The sequence below is a fragment of the Zootoca vivipara genome, chromosome 13 (genome assembly GCF_965207765.1).
Source record: "Zootoca vivipara chromosome 13, rZooViv2.hap1.1, whole genome shotgun sequence".
Taxonomy (NCBI): Eukaryota; Metazoa; Chordata; class Lepidosauria; order Squamata; family Lacertidae; genus Zootoca; species Zootoca vivipara.
In genome coordinates this window covers 26,097,587-26,124,238 of record NC_142596.1, presented here as the reverse complement: position 1 = coordinate 26,124,238, position 26,652 = coordinate 26,097,587, and the positions used below count along the sequence as shown (strand labels likewise).

Here is a 26,652-nt window from a genome sequence, read left to right as displayed (position 1 = left end):
ATTGTCCGCATAGATTGACAGTGGCTCACCAGGGTTTCGGGCAGCGAATCTTTCCCTGAAGATGCTGCTGGAGATCAAACCTGTGACCTTCTGCGTGCAGATCAGGTGCTCTCCCATTGAACTATAGCCCTTCCTCTGGAGGGGGCAGGCAACTGGCCACCTGGAGAGGATAGGAGGGTCACCCTGCAAGAAAGAGGGTGGTTTCCTTGCCTTATTGCCAGGTATCCCCAGCCAAAATATGCTATGAGGGTTTTCCGAAAGTCCGAGTGAGGAAAAACACCCATCAATCCTCATGTCCAAATGATGGCTGTGAATTCAACTCAGGTTTTATCCCTTCTCTTCTCTGGGCCAAGTCCTTTCTGTTTTGACAAAGACCAGACATTGCCTTGGTCTCTTTTATATTTCCACTATATTATAAGACAGCAATTAGATATGGCAACTAACATTCTTTTGAATCTCTTCATTCATTGCTGGCTGCTTAAAGATCATTCCAAGGGGCGGTGGAGAAGAAGAAAGGGCAATATTTCTGGTTTCTCCTAAATCAGGCATCCCCAAACTTTGGCCCTCCAGATGTTTTGGACTACAGTTCCCATCATCCCTGACCACTGGTCCTGTTAGCTAGGGATCATGGGAGTTGTAGGCCAAAACATCTGGAGGGCCACAGACAGGAGGATGCCTGTCCTAAATCATACTGTTATATATCACCCCAATCTCTGAGCGATGAGATAATCCAGGGGTTCCAGACGCTTGCCCATGTTCAGATTCCTTGGAATGTGAAGGTTAGGGGAGACTGTGGTGTCTTTAGGGTATATGATTTTATTTACGTATATATACAACCTGAGCATAGGACAGAGAGGCTCACAGCATTAACACCCAACAGATCTTGCCTCTCTGTTGGTCACAGCTTTGGATACAGCACAAAGCAAGCATGCCTCTCTGTCTCCTGCTTTCAGCTCAGCTCACACACCACTCTCTGACTCTTGTCACTAGGTGAGGGAGTGGAAGAAATGCCCACCCTATCCTTTAGTTGTAGCTCTTGCAACCTAGCTAATTCTTTTGGGATGCTGATGAGGACACTTAAGTGGCCAGCTCAGGGCAAACTTGTCTTACTAGTTCAGCAATAGAATCCTCTATTAAATTCTAACCCACAGTGAGTACCTGATCTCATTTGGAAGGGGTGCAAGGGCATCATTCCGACTGCCCTCCTCCCCTCCGAGCCCCCAACAATACAAAAGCTGGAATGGTGAAGTGGGGAGCAGCGTGAGTCGAAGGGGCAGAGCTCAGTGATAGAACATCAGCTTTGCATGCAGATGGTCCCAAATTCAAATCCCTGATGGCATCTCTGTGGGGAGCTGGGACCTGGGAATGTCCCTTGCCTGAAGCACCGGGGAGCTGCTGCCAATCAGTGTAGAAAGTACTGAGCTTGATGGACCAATTGTCTGAGGGTGAAGCAGAACAATCAAGTACCTTGTGATCCTTGACAGCCTCACTCCTGTCCCTTTTAAATTTATCCTAGTGTTTTGAAATGTTTTAACTTGCAATGGCTCACTGGAAGGACAGATCGTGAAGCTGAGGCTCCAATACTTTGGCCACCTCATGAGAAGAGAAGACTCCCTGGAAAAGACCCTGATGTTGGGAAAGATTGAGGGCACTAGGAGAAGGGGACGACAGAGGACGAAATGGTTGGACAGTGTTCTCGAAGCTACGAACATGAGTTTGACCAAGCTGTGGGAGGCAGTGGAAGACAGGAGTGCCTGGCGTGCTGGAACGTGTCCAGAAGAGGGCAACCAAAATGGTCAAAGGCCTGGAAACGATGCCTTATGAGGAACGGCTTAGGGAGCTGGGCATGTTTAGCCTGGAGAAGAGAAGGTTAAGGGGTGATATGATAGCCATGTTCAAATATATAAAAGGATGTCATATAGAGGAGGGAGAAAGGTTGTTTTCTGCTGCTTCAGAGAAGCGGACATGGAGCAATGGATTCAAACTACAAGAAAGAAGATTCCACCTAAACATTAGGAAGAACTTTTCGGCAGTGGAATTTGCTACCCAGGAGTGTGGTGGAGTCTCCTTCTTTGGAGGTCTTTAAGCAGAGGCTTGACAGGCATATGTCAAGAATGCTTTGATGGTGTTTCCTGCTTGGCAGGGGGTTGGACTGGATGGCCCTTGTGGTCTCTTCCAATTCTGTGAATCTATGATTCTATGAAATTCTGTCACTTTTTATACCACAACTATTTTGGGTTTGCAATTTTTGTTTTGTTGCACTGTAGTGCAAGAATTCCCCCCACCCCCCAGATAGTAGTGTGATAACATTGGGGAAGCATCACCAGACAACTAATAAAGCAGAATGGTGTGTGGATGGTCCAATATAAATCCATCACTAATGCAAAATCACTGTATCAGTAACATAGAATCAGAGAACTGTAGAGTTGAAAGGGCCCAAGTATCATCGAGTCAAACCCCATTAAATACAGGAATAACAACTAAATCCCTGACAGATGCCCACCAAACCTCTGCTGGAAACCCTCCAATGAAGGAAAGTCCACCTGCTTCTGAGGTTGTCAATTCCACTGTTGAGCAGCTTTTACAATCAGAAAGCTCTTCCTAATGTTGGGACAGAATCTTCTTTCTTGTCAATTGAATGCATTGGTTTGGGTTCTATTCTCTGGAGAGTAAAAAAACAAGCTGGCTCCATCTTCCATGGGATAGCCCTTTGGATTTTTGAAGATGGCTATCATATCACTTCTCAATCTCTTCTTCAGACTAAACATACCCAACTCCTTCAACCATTCCTCATAAGGCTTGGTTTACAGATCCTTGATCATCAAAATAAAAAGCATAAAAACCCACCAGTCTTCACACAACCTGAGTGGGTTTCATGAGAAGCTGAAAGCTTCCAGATTCTCTGTGCCCCCACCCCCACCCCACCCTATCTATATCTATAAATGTAAAATGTGCATGTTTGTGGGTCTCCACTTTTCTCCAAAACCGCTTGACCAATTGCATTGAAATTTTGACACAATGTTCCATGTGAATATGGGAGTGTTTGCATATACTTACATTATACAGATCTCACACCTATCACAGGTAACAACATACTTTTTGGGAAAAACAAGACATTACCCTCTAGCGACGACTCCACTGGTACTGCAGCTTCCAAAGTCTCCCTCTCCAAAGCAGCTCAGCTCAGGTTTCCAGGGAATCCCCGCTGGACAAGAGCGAAACTGCAGACTGAGCTGAGTGGAGGTGGGGTTCGCCTGGGTGGGGGGAGGGCGGGACCAAAACAACTTTCCATAAAAAAGGTGGAGAGCCGCACGGATGCAGAAACCCCCAACGGACACAAAACCAGCAGCCTTAAGGAGGGGAGACAGATGAACAAACTGTGGGGGGGGGGTGTCAAAATACCAACACTCACAAACGGCTACTCAACACACCGTCACACAAACATTACCCACGACATAAGGAGGAACCTATGGGCATACGATATACGAGGGGGAGAGAAAGGGGGGACGGGGTGGATGGTGACGTAACGTGGGGGGAAGATGATGTCACCCACCAGGGGCAACAGAAAGAGGGGTGTCATTGCGTCATGCGCCTCTCCTGGGAAACGGGGACCCTGACTGAGCCACAGCAACGCGTGGCCGGGTACAGCTAGTTGCTTATAAAAGGGAATCGTGGAAAGGAGAAAGAGAAAACTGGAGAAGGCAGAGTCTGCCTCTTGAGGAAGAACTCTGGGTCAGGGAATGGTGTGCAGGGTCATCTGTTTTCTTTGCCCATGATAGTTTGATGGGGAGATAGAGGGACCGCAAAAGCGGGAGGAGGGAAGCTTGTGTTCCTGAAGGAAGGAAAGAGCAGCTGCTTTAAGCTGCAAGGGGTGTGGGATGCAGGGACTTGTGACATCAGGGTAGAAGTATTTTAAATATATATGTATATAAAATAAATCTGATGTAAGCTCTCTATTTTGACATGTTGAAATAGATGCTAGTTGTTGCTGTGTGGATCAAGGAGTGTCAATCTCATGTCAAAAGGCCTCCCTTCTTGCCAGCTCAACATTCTTCCCATTCAGAAACCAAGCACCCTTATCATTAAATAATGTTAATATTGTCTCATCAACATAATAATGGTGAGAGATAAACACCAGATTTTTGAGATTCTCAGAAGACAATCCAGGCTCTGCTCTGTGCAGGAAAATAATAATAAATTTTGTTGATGAAATGAAAAAGAGCTTTATCTTCTGTCACATGAAAATTCCACCCTGGATTTATAGTAAGAAACGTAGCCCAAAAATATGATCCCGGTCCTTCTGTTCCAAACTGCAATAGTTATTCTTTTATTTATCACCACTGTCCAGAAATACGATATGTACAGAAGGGGAGAAATGGCAGAAACTCCAATCCGAGGATAAACACAGCCAGGTAGCCTTTGTCTCTTCCCCTACATAATCTTCTTGCTAAGTGGCTTGGCCCAGATAAAGACTTGATTCCTGCTCCAAGTCCAGGCACTGAGAAAGAAAAGCAAGGTCTCTCCAGTTCCTTTGGAACGCGCTTCTGTTTATACTGCATTGCACCCTTAATTGATGTAACTGATGAAACAATGAAACATTTCAGCCTTAATTATTACATTGACATTTTTCAGCATAAAAACTTAACTTCCAGTTTTTAAAAGACAATGAATTTTAAAATTGCAATTCGGAGAGGGGGGTATTAAATTCACACTTGCAGCCTTAAAAGAATTTTATTTATTTATTTTGTGAATGTAAAACGGGCATTGTGTTCCCTTTGCTGCGCAACTTAATTCTGTTCAAATTTGTTTGTCTCAGGATTCTGCGATGCCTTCAACATTGACACGAAGAGGCCACGAATTATTCCAGGCTCTAAAGAAGCTTATTTTGGCTATACGGTTCAACAGCATGAAATCAATGGGAAGAAATGGTAAATGAATACCACATTGTGCCTAAACTGGATGCTTATGCTGTGATGTTTCTTCCTATGCTTTTGGCAAGGCATTTGTCTTTTATTATGTCTCTAATACTGTCCTTAATCAGATGCTGGTAAATTGAATTTCTTTTTTACCTGCTTGTACATAACATGAAACCATGGTGAGACCCTACCTTGGAAAACCTCAATGAGCCCCAGCAAAGTGTCAGGATCATGTACCTGCCTAACTCTTTTCCTCGCTTGCAGGTAGGGGAAGGATTTCCAATTTTGCTTTCAAGGAATCTTGGCTTAGTACTACATGCAACTCAGGCGATGTGTTGTACAATAAATGATGGTTAGTTGCTAAGCAAGTGAACTTCAAACTCTAGGTTATGAAGCTGGCTTCCCAACTAACCATAGTTTCTTGTACACCACGACTCCTGGTTTATATGTAATGTTAAAGCCAGTATTCTTTGAAAGAGAAACAAAACCTTGCAGAAATCTTCCTGCTGGCCATGCAGGAGGGGAAAAGAGACCACATGAGCTTGGCATTTTGCCTGAACCCAGAAAAGTTCGCTCACATCGCAGGAAACCAAGGTGAATGTAGACATCTCTTTGATGTGGTGTAAAAGTTTTATCTGTGATGTTAGATCTGTGGAGACGTTGCCATCGTTGTGTAATGGGTGTGCGTGTGTGTGTGAAAGAGAGCAAACTCCGAAAGCTCCTTCCCTTCTCCTCAAATGCCTAAAATGAACCCCATGCAACAAAATAAGGAGCTAAGGATTCTTGTTTTTACCCCAAAAGCAAAAAAAAAAGGAAGAAGAAGCCATTGTAAACCCACCATGACTCACAATGGCTAAAGTATGAATCACTAAACAAACAAGCCATCCATACTACAAAACCAACAGACGTATGTTTCGCTACCAAAGGATCCAGTATCCCAGCGATTGTGGTGCCACTGTCAGCCAGCTCTGCTAGATGTGAAATTGGCAGGAGGCAGACGCAGTGGAAAAGAGAGCAAAGCCGCAGCGTGATGTTAAGAGGGAAACCAGATGGCCATCCCTGAAAGGCTGCCTGCAAAGATTCCAGAATTCCAGCGAGAAGGACAGCAAAGGCACATCACACAGCTGAATGGCAAACGGAGAAATTCTGGGTTGTGGAGGGGAGATGGTTATAATAACAGCTCTTACGAATCCTGGCATCCGACCAAGTATTTAAAGAGGAATTTAAGCTCACTGAGCATCTTGGATTCTTTCTTTGGTGTCTTTCCCCCCAAAGATACTTTTTTTAGAAATTCCCTCGGATAACTCATGCGTGTCATATAAATAAAAATCTGCCGTCTTGGTTGTATAAGATGTGGAATCCATGAGAAACCCAAACTGGTTCTGTAAATGCCATGAGCCTGAGATTTGGGCCTCCTTTGGGTGTAAGCGTTGGCGGCCAGCAGGCTGAGACAGTGTTACTCACCTGGCTTCCTAATGCGGAATAAACCAAGTAGGGAAGGGGCAAGGTGGCAGGGAGGTTGGTGCAGTGGCAGAGCCCACATCACAGGGACCTCCCACCACATTGTCTCCCTGCAGCCCAGGATGCTTTGCCACCAGCCATCGCCGCCTCTTCTGCTGCCGCTGCCGTAACCTGAGGTGACTTGGCAGGGGGTTGGACTGGATGGCCCTTGTGGTCTCTTCCAACTCTATGATTCTATGATTCTATGACTGGAGACTGCCCAGGGTAGTTCCAGTGCTGAATGAGGCTGGAGAGAGGAGCAGGCAGCAGTACAGGTAGAGGGGAATGGCCCTCATCCCCACCAAAGTTGTCCTTCAGAACATCTGCAAGGGCTGTTGTACTGGTGGGTGGGTGAGTTTCGCACAACAGAGCAGCCCAGTGCGGCAGTTGTGCTGGTAGAAATTCAAAATGCGGCAGTTTAAACCAGGCATCCCCAAACTGCGGCCCTCCAGATGTTTTGGCCTACAGCTCCCATGATCCCTAGCTAACAGGACCAGTGGTCGGGGAAGATGGTAATTGTAGTCCAAAACATCTGGAGAGCCGAAGTTTGGGGATGCCTGGATTAAACCATCTGTCGCTCAACAAAGTTACCAGCAGCCTCTTGTGCAACAACATTCTGTCAGCAGAACAAACAGGGCTTTTTCCCCCCCGACAGAATTCAACGGAACTCAGTTCCAGCACTTGTCAGGTGGGCACCTTGGCCATTATAAAAGAATAAGGGAGGTGTTCGTGATGAGTTCTGGCACATTTTTTCTAGAAAAATAGCACTGGGAACAAGTATACCACTTAGTGACTTTAACTTAGCACTCTGTTGGATGGCGGGGGGTGGCGGCGGCCCTCTTACTTGTTCCACGTCCCTCAGAAATTCAGGATAGTGATTGCCCAGGAGAGGGCCTTCTCTGTGGCAGCCCCTTAGTTGTGGAACTCCCTCCCCACAGAGGTACGTCTAGCATTCTTCACTATTCAACTTTTGGTGAAGGCTGAAGACACACCTCTCTCTCCTCTGGTTTTTGATGCCTGAGATGTGTGTTTTCAGGGCCCACCGTATTCCTGTGACTGAAATCTGCTTTAACTCTTTTCAGTTCTGCTGGATTTCAAATTGTTGCAATCTGCCCTGGGACTTATTGGTGAAGGGCAGGTGATACTACTTCTATTACAGTACTACAACTACATTAGTAATACAACCCCTGGAGGGCACCAGATTGAGGAAGGCTGATTTTAGAGGGATTTTGAGAGCGGAAGAGAAGTGGCTAGTCTCTTTCTATTGCATCTGTGCATGTATAAAAGATCTGAGCAGGGCTTTCGGGGGCAGACAGCCAAGAGTTACACATTTGGAGGAGGGGGGTTCAAATATAGCCAAGGTAGTGGAAAGTCTAAAAAGAAGGAATCCAGATTCCCAAATTCCAAGGGAGGGAGCAGGAGACGTAATTTGCACCGCTCCAAAATCTAGCCAGCGCATTAGATCATCTCTCTTCATTGTCTTTCCAGATCTGCAATTTGAGTTCATTCCTTCCTTCCTCATTAAGTGACCTTGGCTCTCCCCCGCCCTTCAAAATAAGCCGCCTTTTTCTTTCAAAATGAGCCCAGCCACAGTCTATTGGTATCTAACCAGGTTGCACTGGACAACGCCACTTGCTTTTTCTGTTGTTTTCATCCTGTAGTTATTGAGGTGGTCTGAGACATTTTTGACAGGTGTGCTGTCTGTTGAAACTTGCGTATGGAATGCAGACTCCACATACGTGCTGGTAGCGTAAGCGGCTCCCTTGGCAAGGGTCAATGCAGGGGATTCTGGCACAGGCCTGGATGGGTTGGAGTTGCCACTGGCATGCGGCACAGAGATAAGAAATTCAGAAATTCAGAGTGATAATCAGAAATAAGATGGCAGATCTTTTCAGACAGATTTTTTTGTCCTCATTCTTGGGGTTTCCCAGTGTTGCAAGGCAGAAGACCAACTGAAGATCTTTTGGGGGGAAGGAGTGGGGCTGAGCACCTGAAACTCACTCAACCTACGATGGAAGCAGGTGTCCCACCTACCCAAGCATCAATCTGGGTTATGAGGGCGGCTCTTGGTGGATCACTGGCCCAAAACCATTGGACTTAGTTCTAAAGATCAGGCCTTCAGCTCCCACAGGGCTCGTCTCATTTCCTTTCTCCCACCCCAACCTTTCTTTTCTCTGCATTTCTTTTCTCTCCATTAAACTTGGATTTCCTCTTCCCCCGATGATCTTGCTCGCCTGCAGCTCCAGGAAAAGGAAGAGTCTGCCTGGCTTCCTCTCGTCTCCTTGAGCCTCTGCTGCACATGTGTGTTTCCAAATGCTGACGTGACCATTTTCTAATTCTGAAAGATCATCTTTTAAAAATAAAAGAGTCCAACCTAATTGCATACTTTACCCTCGGATATTTTGCAACAGACCATTTTTCATCCTGAAAAGAAATGGCATCTCCTGATGAGAGCAAAGCAGGAGGAGAATATGAAACTCACCCTGAACCCTTGGTGGAGGGTGAAATGGGTTTTTATGTGCAAGGCTGGCCGGCCCTGATTTGATTACTGTTGCTGAAGTATGTGACAGCTGCCCAAGTCACGAGAGGCCTGTCCCCTTCCCCAAATGTGAGGCTTTTTTTAAAAAAAAAAAAGACAAAAGGTGAATAAGAGGAAACATTTATGCATCTTTATACAGCAAACAGATGAATTGTGGAACTTGTTCCCACAGGAGACAGCAACATACCCTCCAACATTTCTCCGATGAAAATAGGAATGCCTTATTCCACAAAAACAACAACAATTTTATTATTTATACCCTGCCTATCTGACTTGGTTGCCCCGGTCACTGTGGGTGGCTTCCAATAGACATAAACACGTTAAAAACATTTTAAAAACTTTCCTATACAAGGCTGCCTTCAGATAAATATACAGTGGTACCCTTTTTGAGTCCGGGATCCGTTCTGGAGCCCCGGACACTCAACAAAAGGGATGCTTGACAAAGCGCCACTCTGTGCACACACGAGGAGCGGTTTGCACTTCTGCGCATATGCGAAGCGCGATTTAGTGCTTCTGCGCATGCGCAAGCGGCAAACCCGGAAGTAACCCATTCCGGAACTTCCAAGTTTGCCACGGGACGTTCGCCGAAATGGACGCTCGACGGGGCAGACGTTCGTGGAGTTATTACTGTATAGTTACTTACCTCCTTGGCTTGAGGGTTCAACATTTCTCCAATGAAAACAGGGACGTTCCTAAGGAAAGGCAGGACATTCTGGGATCAAATCAGAAACCAGAACAGCTTCTGTAAATCCAGGACTGTCCCTGGAAAACAGGGACACTTGGAGGGTCTGCAGTAATGGCCACCAACTTGGATGGCTTTAAAAGACGATGGGACAAGTTCCTGGAGGAGAAGGCTATCAATGGTTGCTAGCTAGGGTGGCTGTGCTTTCCCCCCACAGTTCGAGGCAGTAATGTCTCTGTAGTTGCTGGAAACTACAGGAGAGGAGAGGGGTCTTGTGCTCATGTCCTGCTTGCTGGTTTCCCACAGGCATTCAGCTGGCCCCTGTGGTAACAGGATGGATGATTAGAGGGACCATTGAGCTGATCCAACAGGCTCTTATGTTCTACAAAGACAACACAGAGACTGAGGGGGCAGGAAGCTGACAGGCATGGGCACCCAGACCTTGGACTGGTTGTAAGTAAGGAGGCAGTCAGGTGGGGACTGGCTGAGGGCAGAGGGAGGCTGGTGGGGCTGTGCCCTCACTCTCCTGAAAGGACTGTTAGTACGCCCTGTTCAGCCCACGTCTTAAGCGCTTGCATGGGCTAGGCGGCTGGAGCACTTTCACCGACCTTCCGATCACAGGACCATAGACACAGCATTCCCAGAGAACAGGTCCTGGTGCAGTGGACTCACACCTGCTCATTGTGAGCACCAAAACTCAGCAGAGTAAAACAGAAGCGAAGTTGCAGAGGTTTTGAAGCATGCCTAATTTATTTCTGTCGCTACAAATCACTACAGACATGCATGAGAAGAGCAGTTCTCATGCAGCCATCTTATCTCTACGCAGATAAGAGCGAGAAACTTTCAGTACCAGAGATGGAAGAACCAATGAGCAGCTTCCATCCCCTCATAGAATCATAGAGTTGGAAGAGACCACAAGGGCCATCCAGTCCAACCCCCTGCCAAGCAGGAAACACCTATAGAATCATAGAGTTGGAAGAGACCACAAGGGCCATCCAGTCCAACCCCCTGCCAAGCAGGAAACACCATATAGAATCATAGAGTTGGAAGAGACCACAAGGGCCCTCCTTTCTCATAACATGGAAGCAAAACAAAAGATCAGGCGATTGTTGCAATGGGAGGGGTGGAAATGCCAGCAAGGACTAGCCCTCGCTGCCTAGCACTCTTCCGTGTGTGCATTACATCTCTAGGTCTCTTGTCTCTCTAATCCTTAAAATGGCAGAGAGAGGCTTCATGGCTGAGCAGGAATCTCAAAGAGGCCCAATCCACCCCAAGAGCCGCAGGGCTCCCAGGCCTGTGTTGTTGGTTACCTCATGAGTTCGGAGGAGCTGGTGGCAAACTCTCCTATACTTTGGGTAATCACAGGAGCAGACATGACGTCCTCTGTCTTCCTGTAATGTGAAAAAAAGGGAAAGGGACTCTGGGGGAAGCCGCATCAAATCTGCTCTGAAGATTTACAGCAATAATTGTGCTGATCTGGAAAAGGAGTTAGTCATTTCCCCAGCTTTCTTGGCTGTCAGTCTTTGGTGGTCTGGCTTGCAACTGGATGCACCAGTTTGGGGTTTGAGAGGAAGGAGGAGGAGGTGCATTCTTTTGAAGGGGGTAGGTAGGATAGACTATTATTATTATTATTATTATTATTATTATTATTATTATTATTAGGTTGCATCCAATGTTAGGCCTACTCAGAGTAGACCCATTGACATTAATGGACACAACTGATTTCGGTGGGTCTACTCTCTACATAGGACTTAATTGGATACAGCCCTTTATTATCTTAAAGATGTTGTTATTTATTTATTTTTGTTGCAACTTTTACGCACACAAAAACATGTCTGTGCAAAGAGAATGATCAAATGAACATATAAACCAAATAAACAAGATAGGGTTAGCTATATGAATTGCACTGCCCCCCCCCCCCAGTCTTGGTAGATGTTCAGGAGTGTAAAAATGAGTGGTGATTTTAGCCTCATTACTTGTTAAACACAGAATCACATGGTCAAGGGCTTCTTGACCTACAGATGGGGAAAGGGGCTATGTGGGCTGATAGATAGATAGATGATAGATAGATAGATAGATAGATAGATAGATAGATAGATAGATAGATAGATAGATAGATAGATGATAGATAGATATGGAGATATAGAGATATGGAGATATGAAAGAGATTTTAATGCTGTAACCCAGGGACCTTAGGGTGGAAGGCTGATAATAATAATAATAATAATTTATAACAATTATTTAATTAATGAAGAATGAATGAATGAATGAATGAATGATTTGCAGCATTAGCTTTCATGAAACACTGGCCACTTCACCATGCATTCAGCATAATCCAGAGTTGCAGAGTCCCACATGGGTGGGAGTGGGAGTTGTAAAAAAGAAAAGAAAAAGGGACGCGAAGTGAGAGAGAAATGAAATGCAGGAAAGTTTAGATTGTGATGTTTCCATACTTTAACAGCAGCGATTCCCAAGGCTATGAAATCAAGTCCTCCCTTAAAGAGAGCACGTGTTGCGGTGAGATCTGGAACCCGATCCCCTATGTTGTGGGTGGGTTCGATTGGTCAGCCACAACACCTGGTTGGTAGGTCCTTTATTGCTGGGTTCAATCTGGCCAATGGGACGCAGTCCAAATGGATCGAGGGACCTATATATGCCCATGCACGTGACCCAGACCTTCCTCTTTCGGAGCATGCATTCGGAACACCCGTCCACCTCTCCCTATTTTTAGGGCTTTTGCGCTTGACCTTGCTATGCCGTCGTGTGTCACCTGTCATTGGGACAGGGGCACAGCAGGAATTTTCCCCACTTGGTTGATTGGCTGTTGCCATTTGGGTTTCGCCTGCTGCTTAGCAAATCATCACAACTTGTAAGGTTGAGGATAGGCTCTGGTTCAGGTGATAGGGATGGGGGAACGCCCTCACTATCCCTATGTGAAGGGTATTCCATTAAAGGAATCCGGGGACTCAAATGGTTTGGTCAACCCCTGAGAGGGGGTTGTGCCTGTGCCTGAGCCCAGGGGGACATTTGACTGGCGGACATAGTCCATCTCCATCTTCCTGCCTTCCCAAGTGTTCACCCTTGGCTGAACTATGGGGCAGGCCCTGGGTCAGTGCTGCCTGCAGAGCAGGGGGGCTAGTCGAACCAGAGCCTATGAAACCACTCACTTTCTGTAATCAATACAGTTGTGGCCTAAATTCTGCCAAAATCCAAAACCAAAATTTGAGTCAAGTGTGAATTTATTTAGGGGGGAGGTTTCTGGGTCTGAACACGCAAAGGGACAGAATTGGGCAGTGGTGTAGTAATGGGGGCGGGGTGTGCCGCCCCAGGGGGCAGGCTGGACAGGGGTGACCATCTCTGACGGCTGTCGCCGCAGCTGCAAGCGCCCCTCGCCACCCACATGGAGGCGAGGCCGGGGTGCGCTGTGGAAAGAGCTCCGGCGGCTTCCGAGCCCGGCTCCTCCATGGCGTCTCCTCCCTGCTGGAGGAGCCGCCCTCCGCCGGCAGCGCAGCCCTCGCCTTCCTCCTGCAGACCAGCCCCTGCAGAGCCAGCGCAAACTGGCTGTGAGGAGAACCGCCTTGAGCGTGGTAAGGATGGGCGAAGGGAGGGCCAGACAGAGAGGGGGAGGCCTGCCGGACGCTGCCTGCTGTGTCGCTGCAGTGCTGCGGCGTATCCCTCCTGTGTGTGCATGCGTCGTGACGCGTGCGGTGTGCGTCATGCGCATGGGTCCTGCTTCTCAAAAGGATATTAAAATCTTTGTGAATCACCCTGCTGCCCTCCCAGCCCAGTTCAGCTCAGGACTTAATATTCTACATAGGAAGGAACTCTAGAAATAACAAAGCATTGCCAGAACTGAACTGTTGTTCCTGAATTTGTTTCAAATTGTGGGAGCCAAAGAGATTTTCAACAGAATGCTCTCGCACATATTTTTTCCCCACTCTGGAAATTCTGGATCACCAAAGAAATTGGTTTTGTCTCCTGCTTGGATTGTGGTTTATTGTCATTTCAATGCTCACTGCAAACTACAGGTCCCATTGTATTCTCTCATGAAAGCAAAGAAGGATTCATTGGCTTCCATAGGCCTTCCTTCTGTAGCAAACACAACTGATATTTCCCTTCACATATGGACTTAATCATAGAATTATAGAATTGTAGCATTGGGGGGTACCCCCACGAGTCATCTAGTCCAACCCCTGCAAAGCAGGAATCTCGGCAAGATCACACATGACAGGTGGTCATCCAATCTCTGCTGTGTGTGGGTTTTTTAAAATTGATTTTATCATAAACATATGGACACACTAAAGACAGGGGTTGCCAAAGTTTTACCTGCCTGGGCCGGTCAACTCTCATGGAGATCTCGCCATGGGCCAGATCGCACGCGTTATTTCCGGTGTTTGGGCATGCACAGATGCAATTTCCGGTGCCGCGGAAGTGAGTCACCCACGCTGCGCAGGTTTAGCACAGCGCGCAGGGGCTCACTGAGCAGGTGTCTTGGTTCTGGGACGGCTCGTGGGCCGGTTAAATTGCCCCCATGGGCCACAGGTTGCCAACCCCTGCACTAAGACATAACCATACAAACAAGAACAACTATACATGGAGCATAATCAGTGTATGTATATATATATATATATATATATATATATATATATATATATATACTGTAAACAATTACAGAGATACAGTTACATGTACAGTAGTTAAGTTTTTTAAGATGAGTCTCTATAGCCACAATGAGGAGTGAATGATGGGAGGAGTACTTATATGACTCTCTCTATTTATATATTCAAAAAATGGAGGCCTCTGTTTAAAAACCTCCAATTAAGGTAGTCCATTCCACTGTAGTTCACTCCACTACCAAACAGTCAGCTTGACATTGATACCAGGAAAAGTCCTAGAACAGATAATTAAAATGTTGGTCTATGAGCACTTAGAAAAAGAGGCTGTGATGATTAAGACCTAGCATAGGTTTTTCAAAGACAAGTCAGGCCAGACAAATCTAATTTCTTTATCTGATAGAGTTACAAGCTTGGTGGATCAGGGGAATGCTGTAAATGTAGAGTATCCTGATTTCAGTAAGGCTTTGGGCAAAGTCCCCCATGATATTCTTGTGGGAAGCGGGTAAAAAGTGGGATAGACAAAATAACTGTTAGGTAGATTTGGAGCTTGTTGACTGACCCAACCCAAAGTGTGCTCACTCATCATCCTTGTGGGGGGGGGATGCTGTTGTTCAGCACTTTTATAAATGACTTGGACAAAGGAATTGAGGGAATGACAATCATATTTGCAGTTCACACAAAATTGAGATGGGTAACTAATGCTACAGAAGACAGAATTGGGATTCAATATGACCAAGGCAGAATAGAGTGGTAATATGACTTTCCTTGATCTGGACACTATACTGCACTTCTGTTGATACAGCATAGAAATGCATTAGCTTTTCTTTTCCTTTTTTGCTGCTGCTGCATCACACTATGGATTCATCAACCATTGTACGCAGTATTTTTGGTTCTGAAACATTGATATCATAATCATAGCTGTCACGTTCTCCCTTTTATTAAGGGAAATTTCCTTATGCTGAATAGGCTTCCTCGCGAGAAAAGGGAAAACTTGACAGCTTTGATCATAATGCAGCTCATGATTGCCTCCAATGGGTGTTTTTTGTTGGGTTTAGCAAAGCAGCCCTTGTCAATGTATCATAACCCCAATGTAGCTGGCACGTGGGGCTCTGTAACTGTATCAGCATTCCCCCAACTCTCTGCTCTCCAGACGTTTTAGACTACAAATCCCATCAAGCCTTGCCAGCCTGTCTTGAAGAACCCATTTTATAGATCAGCTCCCAACCTCTCAAAGCAGTATAGAGAAATGATTCAAAGAAGCTTCCATATGCCAAGCAGTGAATTAAGAGATGCACTCCTCAGAAGATGCTATGTAATTAGAACTATCCCTTCCAAGCCCAAAGCCACAGTCACTGAGAACATATGTTTAGATTACAGTTGTGTCAGATTTGAATGAGAGGGCTTGATTTAAAACAGGAAGAAAACATTCATTATGACTTCGGAAAAGAAAGAAAAGTCACCTCGTTGCTTGTTAAAGATTAAAGAGAATATTTCTGTGGGGATTATCCCATTGGGGAAACATATTTTTTTTAACCTATGGAAAGGTATGAGCTGCAAGAAGGCAACCAGCTAGAGCAGGCATCCCCAAACTTCGGCCCTCCAGATGTTTTGGACTACAATTCCCATCATCCCTGACCAATGGTCCTGTTAGCTAGGGATCATGGGAGTTGTAGGCCAAAACATCTGGAGGGCCGCAGTTTGGAGATGAGCCTGAGCTAGAGCCACTTGGCAGAGCATCTGCTTTGCAATCAGACAGTCCCAGGTTCAATTCCCAATTTCACCAAGTAGGGGCCAGAAATGTCCCCTGTCAGAAACCCCAAAGAGCTGCTGCCAGTCAGTGTAGACAATACTGAACTAGACTGAGCCAATGGTCTGACTCGGTATAAGGCAGTTTCCTGTGTTCCTGAGTTGCTAACAAAATGAGAAGAAAGGTCTTCCAGGAAATGGCATTGTATTTTGCACATCCTCTGCGGAAATACCTGTTTCATTCTCGATGTAAACAACTCCGTTAAAAAAAGAGGTGCTTAAGCAGGGGGGGGAGACCTTTGACCCTTCAGATGTTGCTAGACTACAACTCCCATCATCCCTGCCTGTGCTGCCTGCTGGGAGTTAGAGCCTGCTGCAGTCTACCAGCTGGAGGGCCACAGATTCTTAGAGCATGGAGTTGTAGTAACCAGGTGATACCAGCCCTTTTTGCCTTGGATGGGGCGGAAGGTGAGCCAAATTGCAGGCTTCGTGCAAGAGATGGGGTGGACAAATCCACCAATTCTGGTTTCTCTCGGTTTCTCCATTTTCCAGTCTTAAGTCCAGTTCTTCACATTTCCACATCAGTTTGCAAATTTCTGGTTTTTTTAAAAAATCCTCTTGAAGATTCATCAGCGCTGTACTGCAAATTTCTCCTAATATATATGCAATTCCCTCTAAAATATGCATTTTTGTATGGCATTTTCACCAATATATGCACTTTTGTGCGCATGTTACCATTCTGTATGTATTTTAAAGGGAAAGGTACCCCTGACCATTAGGTCCAGCCATGGACGACTCTGGGGTTGCGGCACTCATCTCGCTCTATAGGCCAAGGGAGCTAGCGTTTGTCCGCAGACAGCTTCCGGGTCATGTGGCCAGCATGACTAAGCTGCTTCTGGCAAACCAGAGCAGTGCACGGAAACGCCGTTTATCTTCCTGCCGGAGCGGTACCTACTTGCACTTGACGTGCTTTCGAACTGCTAGGTGGGCAGGAGCTGGGACCGAACAATGGGAGCTCACTCCATCGTGGGGATTTGAACCGCTGACCTTCTGATCGGCAAGCCCTAGGCTCTGTGGTTTAGACCACAGTGCCACACATTAATTGCCTGGAGAACTATACTGCAAAATGTAGATAAGTGCAAATTTCAAAGGACAGCTGTGTTTCATTTTGCTTCCTGTATCAGAAAGTGTGAATTAGGTTGATTTGCATTGACATGTGAACTGAATCAGATTTCTTCCCCATCCCTAAAATGCTTGCCTGCACCTGCTCATTCTTTCTTAGAAATGAAATGCTGGTTTCCCCCATTCTGAAATGGAAATAACTGGGTCCTCATCCATCAGTCCTGGCTTCTTTTCCCTATCGATATGAGCCTAGACATTGCCGGGCCTGAACAAGGAAAGGCTAATTCGTTTCCCACATGGCGTCGGTCTTGTTTCACAGGTGTTAGTTAGCACAGATCAGACGTTGTTTGCTGACTCTGTGGTTATGGGGCAGCCTGCATAGCAACTCTTCCAAGCTTGTTTTCTCACAAGGCCTGTGGCTCTTTTCATCTTGCAAAACCCCAAAACCTCTTTCCCAAACCACAAACAGTTCCTTCACTAATAAGGCTGTAAAAAGTGGCAAGGAGGACCATGTTTCTGCACCCACCGACTTGGGAGCAATTGAAATCAGTAGGGCTCGATTCCAAGTGAACAGGCATAAGCTTAGGCTCAATGCTCGGAGAGGGCCTGAGCTTGGAACTGGAGTGGAAAACCCCTAGACAATGGAAAATTGAACTACTTTGAGCTTGTAAGGGAAGGGAAAGTGGGAATTAAAAACGAAAGATGGTTACAAAGGAGAGCCACAATTATGACCTGTATGATACATAGAATCATAGAATTGTAGAGTTGGAAAGGACCCGAGGGTCACATTTTGCATCTTTAGCTGTGATTCCTGCATTGCTGAGGGTGGACTAGGTGACTCTTTGGGTTCCTTCCAACTCTTGAATTCTGTGGTTCATTTTCTGTACACTAAAAAAAAGAGAATCACCTGAGACAGGCAATAGGATGACTACATGCAGCAGAGACAGCAGTAAGGGCAATTTCTAAAATTCTAAAATATATGTTTAAAAAACAGTTTCATTTGATATATTATCCTGCAAGGAAACCTTTGCATAAGAATGTTTTACAGCAGCATTTGCATCCCTGTACTCATCTGAACGCAGCAGGCACTTGTGGAAATGCAGGTTCAAGACCCCAAATCACAATGCTGTCTATTTTATTTTCGGGGGAAAGCTGGCTGAGCAGGGGGGGTTGGAGCAGGGGGTGAAATTGACTGAAAGTGATAAGCCCCTAATGTCCTTTTTCAAATCCAGCCTATAAACGCAACAGAATATAACACCCTGCCCTGGAATTCTCTTTGCAACGCCCATTGGAAGAATTCCAATTTTTGCTCAAGTTGGTGGATTTTTAGAGGCCCTTTCCAAGAGAGCAGCCATGTTGTTCCATATTGCCGAAGAAAGAGATATTGTACCAGAAAGGCTGGGGAGTGAATCCCACTCCCCACACACCAGTGCAATTAATACTTTCAGTGTATGTGTGTGTGTGTGTGTCTGTCTGTCTGTCTGTCTGTCTGTCTGTCTGTCTGTCTGTCTGTCTATCTATATCCCACCTTTCTCCCAAGCTGGGATTCAGTTGCAGCTTCCAACACTTACAATCATTGCAAAACACAGATTTTTAAAAAATCAAACTACTGTAGTTAAAAAATACTTAAAATACATCAGTTAAGCACACAATACCTTTTGTACACAATGCTTGGCTGGAGAACTGCGTCGCAAAATTCGGAGAAGCTGCGAATTTCCAAGAACCGTGTGAAATCAATAGCAGAGTGAAGATGGCATATTGCTTCAGATAGTGTGAATTGGGTAAGTTCACCTTTAAATGGAAACTCAATTGAATCCAGGGGTGTATGTGTGTTGGCAACCCCCTCCTTTCCAACCAAACCCATTGAAACCCTCCTTGCGACCCACTCCCTTTCTTAGCACTCATTTGCCGCCCAGCCCCATCTTGAATAAATTAGCGGCTCCAGAGCTGCTGCTGGAGATTAACTGTTCCATTGATTGCAAAGAACGAGCTGATCTTCTGTTGTTTCATGTCTGCTTTTCCAAAAAATACCCGTTTCTTTTTTCTCTCCCTGGTGTCTTTCACATTAATCATACATATTTTTTGGGAAATGCAATATACGTGTGTATTTTAAACATGTGTAACTGTATAGCTCTTTCCCCCATCGGTTTATTATTTCAGTGAGCTGCTGATTAGATGTAGAATCGAAATGCCAATGAAATTCAGGAGCTCTGTGCATTTTGGCTGCTGTTTTTGTTCACTTCTGCTTGTGGCTCCAGGAACCAGGCCTGTCTTCCTTTGTAGACAAAGGAATATTTAGGAATAAGTGACAGTTGCAAGACAAAGCAGACATCAATGAAATTTGCCCTGGAGGGCATAGAGACCTTCTCCTCAGCCAGACACAGTTCTTCAGCCTTTGACACCTTGACACCATGCATTTAAAGTGCTTTGGTATCACTTTAAATAACTGGGAGCCGCAGTTTGTTAAGGGTGCTAATAGTTGTTACGAGGTCCCTATTCCCCTTGCAGAGCTACATTTCCTAGAGTTCCCTACAGACCTTCTCTGAGCATAGGTGCTGAAAATGGGTCCCTCTGGCTTCAAAGTCCAAAGATCCAAAATAAGAGAAGTGGTTTTCATTCTCTGTCCATTCATCACATGCCACACAGCGGCTGGAAAAAAATAACCAGATCCAGCACAGCTGGTTTGGTTTCATGCTAGATATTTAAGACAAAACAGGGGGGAAACTACATTAATTCAGGGGGGGGGGAGAGCTTTAAAACAGCCACACTTTGATGCCTTTACAACAAAAGAATCTGGTTTTGTATATCATCACTCTGAGGTGATGCAAGTGGGGTTTTGCAAATGAAAAGCTTTGCTGCAAGCAAGATTTGCTTGGAGGGTCTAGCAACCAGCTAGTAATTCACACCTCAAGACACACCACAAGTTTCCTTCAAGGAATTCAGCCTATTCTCTGGCACTCAGATGCTCCTAAGTAGCCAATTACATCAGCCAGGTGAGCTGATGACCATCTAGGTCAGGGTAATCCAATGTTTCATACCAAGTGGGCCATAAAAGTACTTCAACACAGAACCCACAGGCTACACGCTGCCCAACATTTGGTGCCCCACCCACCTCTTTCCCAAAGCTGGGAAACTGATAACTAGGCTTTGGGAAGGAGGAAGGGGGACTCTAGGACCCTGCCAGAGCCTTCATGCCTCCTTCCCAAAGCCCAACACCTCACTCATCTGGCTCTGGGAAGGCAGTGTGAGCGCAGTGGGGGGGGCATTGAATGTTGCCAAAGGCCACCAAAAGAGGTCTTAGCCATCAGGCCATGCACTGAACCACCCTGACCTCGGTCCTGCAGTTGATCCAGAATGTTTCCCCCCTGTAACGTGTCATTTCTTTCTATAGTTTTAATTGATGCTTCTTAATATTTCATAGTAAGACCACTTGATAAGGTTTGCCTGAAAAGAAGTATCTTAAATAGACTACCTTTTTTCTGTTCATGGTGAATACATACATTCGCAATTAATGCATACATTCACAATTAATAGCATCATTAATTGTTCTACTTTTGGTAAGTTGGCTTGTTGTTTTTAAGTATTTTTCACCATCGGTTCATGTTTCTAGACCCTAAGAGTGTGCGAAGTAGGATTAGCGAGAACACTTCTGGCCAGGAGACAGTATCTGTGTTGTGTTGTGATTTTTCTGCCTTACACGGATTTGATTGATTGTGACATTTTATGGTTTTAATATGCCACTTACAGGCAAAAGAGTGGCATATAAATATTGTGCTGATGATAATGGTTTCTGGGCGGTATCAGAAGCAGCAAGATATGGTATTTAATGAAGTTGTTGTGGGCATCTGCCTGTCTCAAGAGACAATGAAGTATTCCTCTGGGGATGAAGTCAAACGGCTGCATTAATGAAGTAATTAAATAAACATTGATTGTTTAAATATTATTACTTTTCCGTGTGGGAAACTGCTATGCTCTTCCTCCACAGTCAGAGGCAATAATGCTTCTGTAACTAGTTGCTGGAAACTACGGGAGGTGAGAGGGCTCTTGTGCTCGGATCCTGCTTGCAGGTTTCCCTTAGGCATCTAGTTGGCCACTGTGAGAACAGGATGCTCTATTAGATGGGCCCCTGGCCTGATCCAGTAGGCTCTATTTACTGTATGTCCTCTGACCTAGCATGAATTAGGGAACCCATAACAGGGAGCGAACTCCGGCCCAGAAGAAAACTGCATTGAGAGGCCCACTCATGATAATAAAAGGAAACTTAGCATAAGTTAAGTCTCTTAAAATAGTGATAATGCAACAGCCACCTCTGCAAAGTCTTCTCCTCTCCTGCAGGGTCCTTCATTTCAAGAGGGAATGGATTGGATATCCAACAACATTCTGTGGTTGCCTCTAGAATTTTAATAATGCTGCCTAAGCAAGCCTAAACTTCTCCCACCCAATTCCAGAGGCATCGCAATTCCAAAGCTATATAAAGCATTAAAAAGTGAGTCATTCAAGCTTAGAGCTATGGAGGAAACCAAAACCTATAACAGTCATGACAATGAAGGAGGCAAAGTCCTAAAATGAAAGGAAGCCACATATTTTTTTTTCTTTCTTGGACAGTGACACATTGCTTTCCATTGGGGTTGAACTTTAAGTTTTTAAAGGGCGGTGGTGATTGAGCCTCATGGAAACTTGGCGTCCATGGAAATATTTCCCCAGTTACTTTGAAGGTGGAGATGGGGATTAGCGGCTGCAGATGTCAGAGCCTTGACAACTGCTTTTGAGGAATTCTCCACGAGGCATGTCAGCGCGGTTTGTTGAACACTTTATCTCCTCTCCTCCTTCATTAGCTGGCTGGACATCCTGTATGCAATTAGAAAATAAGATGCTCGGTTCAGTTGCTACCTTTGTAGCCTGGTGGTGATGTTGGGATTGGGTTGAATGCAAGTGCATTTTGATTTTCGCTTCTGAGTACAAAGGAATCCATAATGCCAAGGCCTGTAGGGAATTTTTCACGGAGGTTTGTCCTACATCAGAACTGCATGACATTATTATTATTATTATTATTATTATTATTATTATTATTATCATCATCATCATCATTATTGGGGCAGGCTCAGTCTCAGAGATGGAACTGAGAAACAGCCCATCTATCAGTCCCTTACCTCTTCTGGAAAGCCTGGACATTTCCAAAGGAAAGAGCTCCAGAAAAGCTGCCTAGCTTGAGCATGGCTAGATCCAGAGGAACAGCTGGCAGTGGTCCCTCATGGATTCCAGATGTGGCACATCACCACATCACTCCATACAGAGGGATTTGCCCCTCCCCCCCGATTGATTCCCTGCAACAACACCAAGTAGAAGAAGCATTCATTGGTAGGGCTTTTGCATGAATGATGGGTGTATTCCAGTATTAGAGCCAGCCCTACCATTAGACAAAGTGAGGCAGCTGCCTAAGGCAGAAAGATACTGAAGGGAAGAGAGTTGTAGGACCAAACTGTGTGTGCCCTCCCTGCCCTAAGCTAGCCTGCTGCCATTGAGTGGGGGGGGGATAATATAGAATCATAGAATTGTAGACAACAACAACAACAACAACAACAACAACAACAACAACAACAACAACAACAACTGTAGAGCTGCAAGGAACCCCAATGGTCAATCCCCTGCAATGCAGGAATCACAGCTAAAGAATCCCTGACAGATGGCCATGCAACTTCATCCTAACTACCTGCAATGGCCCACTTCTGAGGTCATCTGTTCCACTGCGAAACAGCTCTTACCCTTATAAAGTTCTTCCTAAGTATACCTGAAGTAGCCTCTCCACCCCAATCGTTCAGCCCAAACATTGAGGTCCAGCTCCGAGGGCCTTCTGGCAGTTCCCTCACTGCGAGAAGTGAAGTTACAGGGAACCAGGCAGAGGGCCTTCTCGGTAGTGGCCCCTGCCCTGTGGAATGCCCTCCCATCAGATGTCAAAGAAATAAACAACTGACTTTTAGAAGACACCTGAAGACAGCCCTGTTTAGGGAAACTTTTAATGCTTGATGTTTTATTGTGTTTTGAATATTCTGTTGGGAGCCACGCAGAATGGACTGGGAAACCCAACCAGATGGGTGGGGTACAAATAAATTATTATTGTTATTGTTATTGTTATTATTATTAAGTCAGAATATATTTTCTTGTCATTTGAATCCACTGATTTGGGTCCTGCCCTCTGGAGCACCAGGAAACAAGTTTGTTTCATATCTTGTCCTTTGTCTCAGGCAGCAAAATGCCTTATCTATTTATTGAAATTATTAGACGCCTTTCACCTAACAGGTCTCACACTGAAGAACATATATATACATAAATACATTATAGAAAAGACAAGAAATCATATAAACATATAGCATATTAGAAAAAGCTGTGCCCCCCATATTAGAAAAATATTTTTTAAAGCAATGTGCCTTGCTTGCTCCTCTCCTGTCTCTACCAGGGGACCAGCCTTGGGCCAGTGCTCTCCAGTAGCATACAATGATGCGCTCTAGCAGCATCAAAAGCAGGTCATGAGCAACAGAAGGCAGTACACTCCATGGGAAGCATTCATCCAAACAAGGCCTGCCCAGCTTGTACAAGTCTACCCAACCCCAACACGATACCAATGGGTGGTACCTCATGTTCTTCTGTGTGGGGAGGAAATGCTTGACTGGATTCCAGCCCCTGGATCAGATCCCCCATCAAAGATAAAGGGGACCTTCCATCTAATCCACCATGTAATATATAAAGACCAACTCCTGTTTCCAAGAAATTACACTGACTGATGTTGCTTCCTGCTCTGCACTGCAACTCTTTTTTAATCAGCTGATATATTTAGTCCCCAGACTCTCGACTCCTGCCAGATTTCGATCCGGGTGATTTGAAAAAGATCTCCATTCCAAACAGGAATTAGTCATTGTTTAGATTTCTTTATGATTCCCGGCTGTTGTGGGGTTCTGCTGGAGTTGAATGAACTCTGTCCTGCAATATTAAATGTGGTTGGGGGCAGGGAATGCATCTCCTCTCTTCTCTCATCCAAAAGTGACTGCAAGCATCCTCTACACTACAGCATGATGTGGCCTAGCAAGGCAATAGACAGTGTCCAAATATTGGTAGGTTTGGGGAGCTGTTTGTTTCTTAAGGGGAACTGCACACTTAACTGGACTGAAGGTTCAGTGCAAGGATGGGGAACCTGTAGTCCTTTGGATGAACTTGGACTCTTGACTCTCATCAACCCAACCCAGCATGGCCGATAGTGATGATGGGCGTTGTAGTCTGTCAACAGCTGGATTGCCACAGGTTCCCAGCATTGGCTTAGTGCATGGGCCCTATCCAGAGGTGCATACACAAGGCACTTGAGATATTTATTATCTGTCCTCTACCAAACCCGACAACGTATTTTCAGTTCATCTTGGTTTAAAATTTAAACCTTTTTTTGAGGGTGGGGACTCATGTGGCCTGTGGCCTGCAAGTTTGCCACCCCTGGTTATATCCAATGCTGGTTCTAATAAGAGAATACCCATTGGAATCAATGGACACGATCAGGGGCGTCTTGCCCATAGAGGCAAGTGGCGCGGGGAACTAGGGCGCCAAGTTCACGCTCAGTTCTGGAGGGCGCCTGGGAAGAGGCAGAGGCTGGGTGCGGCACCCTCGCCCGCCACGCTGAAGCAGCGCTGTGCCCGGAGCCTCCAACTCTGCCCTGCCGGAGGAGCCACCCTCCAGCCGCTGCCCGCCTCCTCCAGCCCCGCAAAGCTGCTGGCAGCAAACCTTGGAAAGGAGGGGGACGGGGCGCCGAAGGAGGCTTAAGACGGCCCAGGACACGACTACAATTATAGAATTGTAGAGTTGGAAGGGACCCTAGATAAATGTTATCTAGTCCAACCCTCTGCAATACAGGAATCTCAGCTGTCTAAATTAGGCCCGTTGATTTCAATGGATGCTCCCTGCGTTGGTTACAATGCATTGCTATTTGGTGCAATACTTTCATGTGTTTAATGTACCGTATCTGGATTACCAATGTTTTATGGATGGTTCCCACCCACCCCCTTATGATTTTATTGTCTAAATTATGCCAATGTGAAGGCTGAATGAATGAATGGTGTAATGTTTTTGGGGTTGGCGCAGACTGCAAGGAAACGGTGGTAATTGTAAGCAATTCCTATGCATACACTCAATTTGGAGGGTTTCTATGCTTGTTTGATTTTTTTTATTATTATAACATATTTTTAAATAATGTCAGCTACAACTGACCATGAAGGACCAACAAAGACAATACAATAATGTGATGTTGCTTCTTTTTATCAGTTACAATTATATGGTTGTATATTATCTTGGTGCTTGACATTCCAAAACGTCAGAACAATACTCCATCGTTCTATACATTATTTTTTTATAGTTGATCTTTATAAATTATTGTATGTCTATTTCAATAAGGTAGCTATATTCTGTATTTTGTTAGACCATTCTGTGATAAGGCTTTAAAGTGTTTGTGATCAAATGTGTGATGTTCAGAAATGGCCAATAAAAGACCTCCTTCTACTCCCCGCCCTCAATTTTTTGTTTCCCTCCAGGCTGGTGGTCGGAGCCCCTTATGAGACCAGTGGGCAACAGAAGACTGGAGATGTCTACAAGTGTTCGGTGAATGGTGAAACCAACAGCACCTGTTCCAAGCTCAATCTAGGTAAACCCATGGGATAAAATCTACCACTATGAGCATCTTTTCTCTATGTGCTCCACTGAAATTGATAAGGGTCACTCAAATGCACACATGTCTTCGCATCCATAGCTACCAGTGACTTCTCTGAGTTGTGCATAGGTAAGAAAGATTGCCACTAGATCAGCTCTTTTCTGTCTTTAAACTCTACCCTTAAAGCCCTAGAACACTTTTCAGTGGGAAGTGAAACCAGCAGGCCTCCATGAAATGCCAATCTTGTTGGATAACATGATTAAAATGAAAAATAGATATGGTAAAATAATAAAAAAGGATAATTCCCTGGATGCCTCTATCCAGGTTTGGGGCAAGTATTGTTTGGTGAGAGAGCCCTAGGAGAGAATTAAAATAACAAAACATGCTGCAAAGCTTGGAAATATAGGATGTTAGACCTTTAAAATACCCCCTTCTAAGTTGTTCCTAAAATTGCCCACTTCCTTTAGCATAGAAAGAGGCCACATGTTTGCTAAGTTTAAAATTGTTTACTTATAAACTCTTCAAAGGTCAGATTCATGTGCTTTTTCCATACAGCAGCAACAAATCACAGGCACTATAACTTAGGTTCCAAAAATGGTAAAAGTTTCTAAATAATTTGCATAGAAACACAAAGATGGCTTGCTTTAGTCCCACAGTCTAAGCTTGGAGCATCCAGCTTAGACCTCCTTACTGGCAGAGTTCACATGGAGGAATATGAGAGAACAGAGAGCATGGCAACCCTTCCTCTTAAGAGGAGGGGAAGTGACCTAGCTAAGCCTGGCAGGACAGCTTACTCTATTGTCTTAACCCCTTCATGCATTAATTAGAGTTAAGCATGCTGGTTAAGCATA

At 45.2% G+C, this 26,652-nt stretch overlaps 1 protein-coding gene across 1 annotated transcript in view; it reads left to right on the top strand.

Annotated features, from left to right (window-relative positions):
• ITGA11 (integrin subunit alpha 11) overlaps positions 1 to 26,652 on the top strand; it is a 90,244-nt gene that overhangs the window by 9,419 nt on the left and 54,173 nt on the right. The window contains exons 2-3 of the mRNA XM_060282367.2: positions 4,817 to 4,928; positions 25,686 to 25,795. Coding sequence (XP_060138350.2) covers positions 4,817 to 4,928; positions 25,686 to 25,795 — 222 coding nt within the window. The remainder of the gene's footprint in view (positions 1 to 4,816; positions 4,929 to 25,685; positions 25,796 to 26,652) is intronic.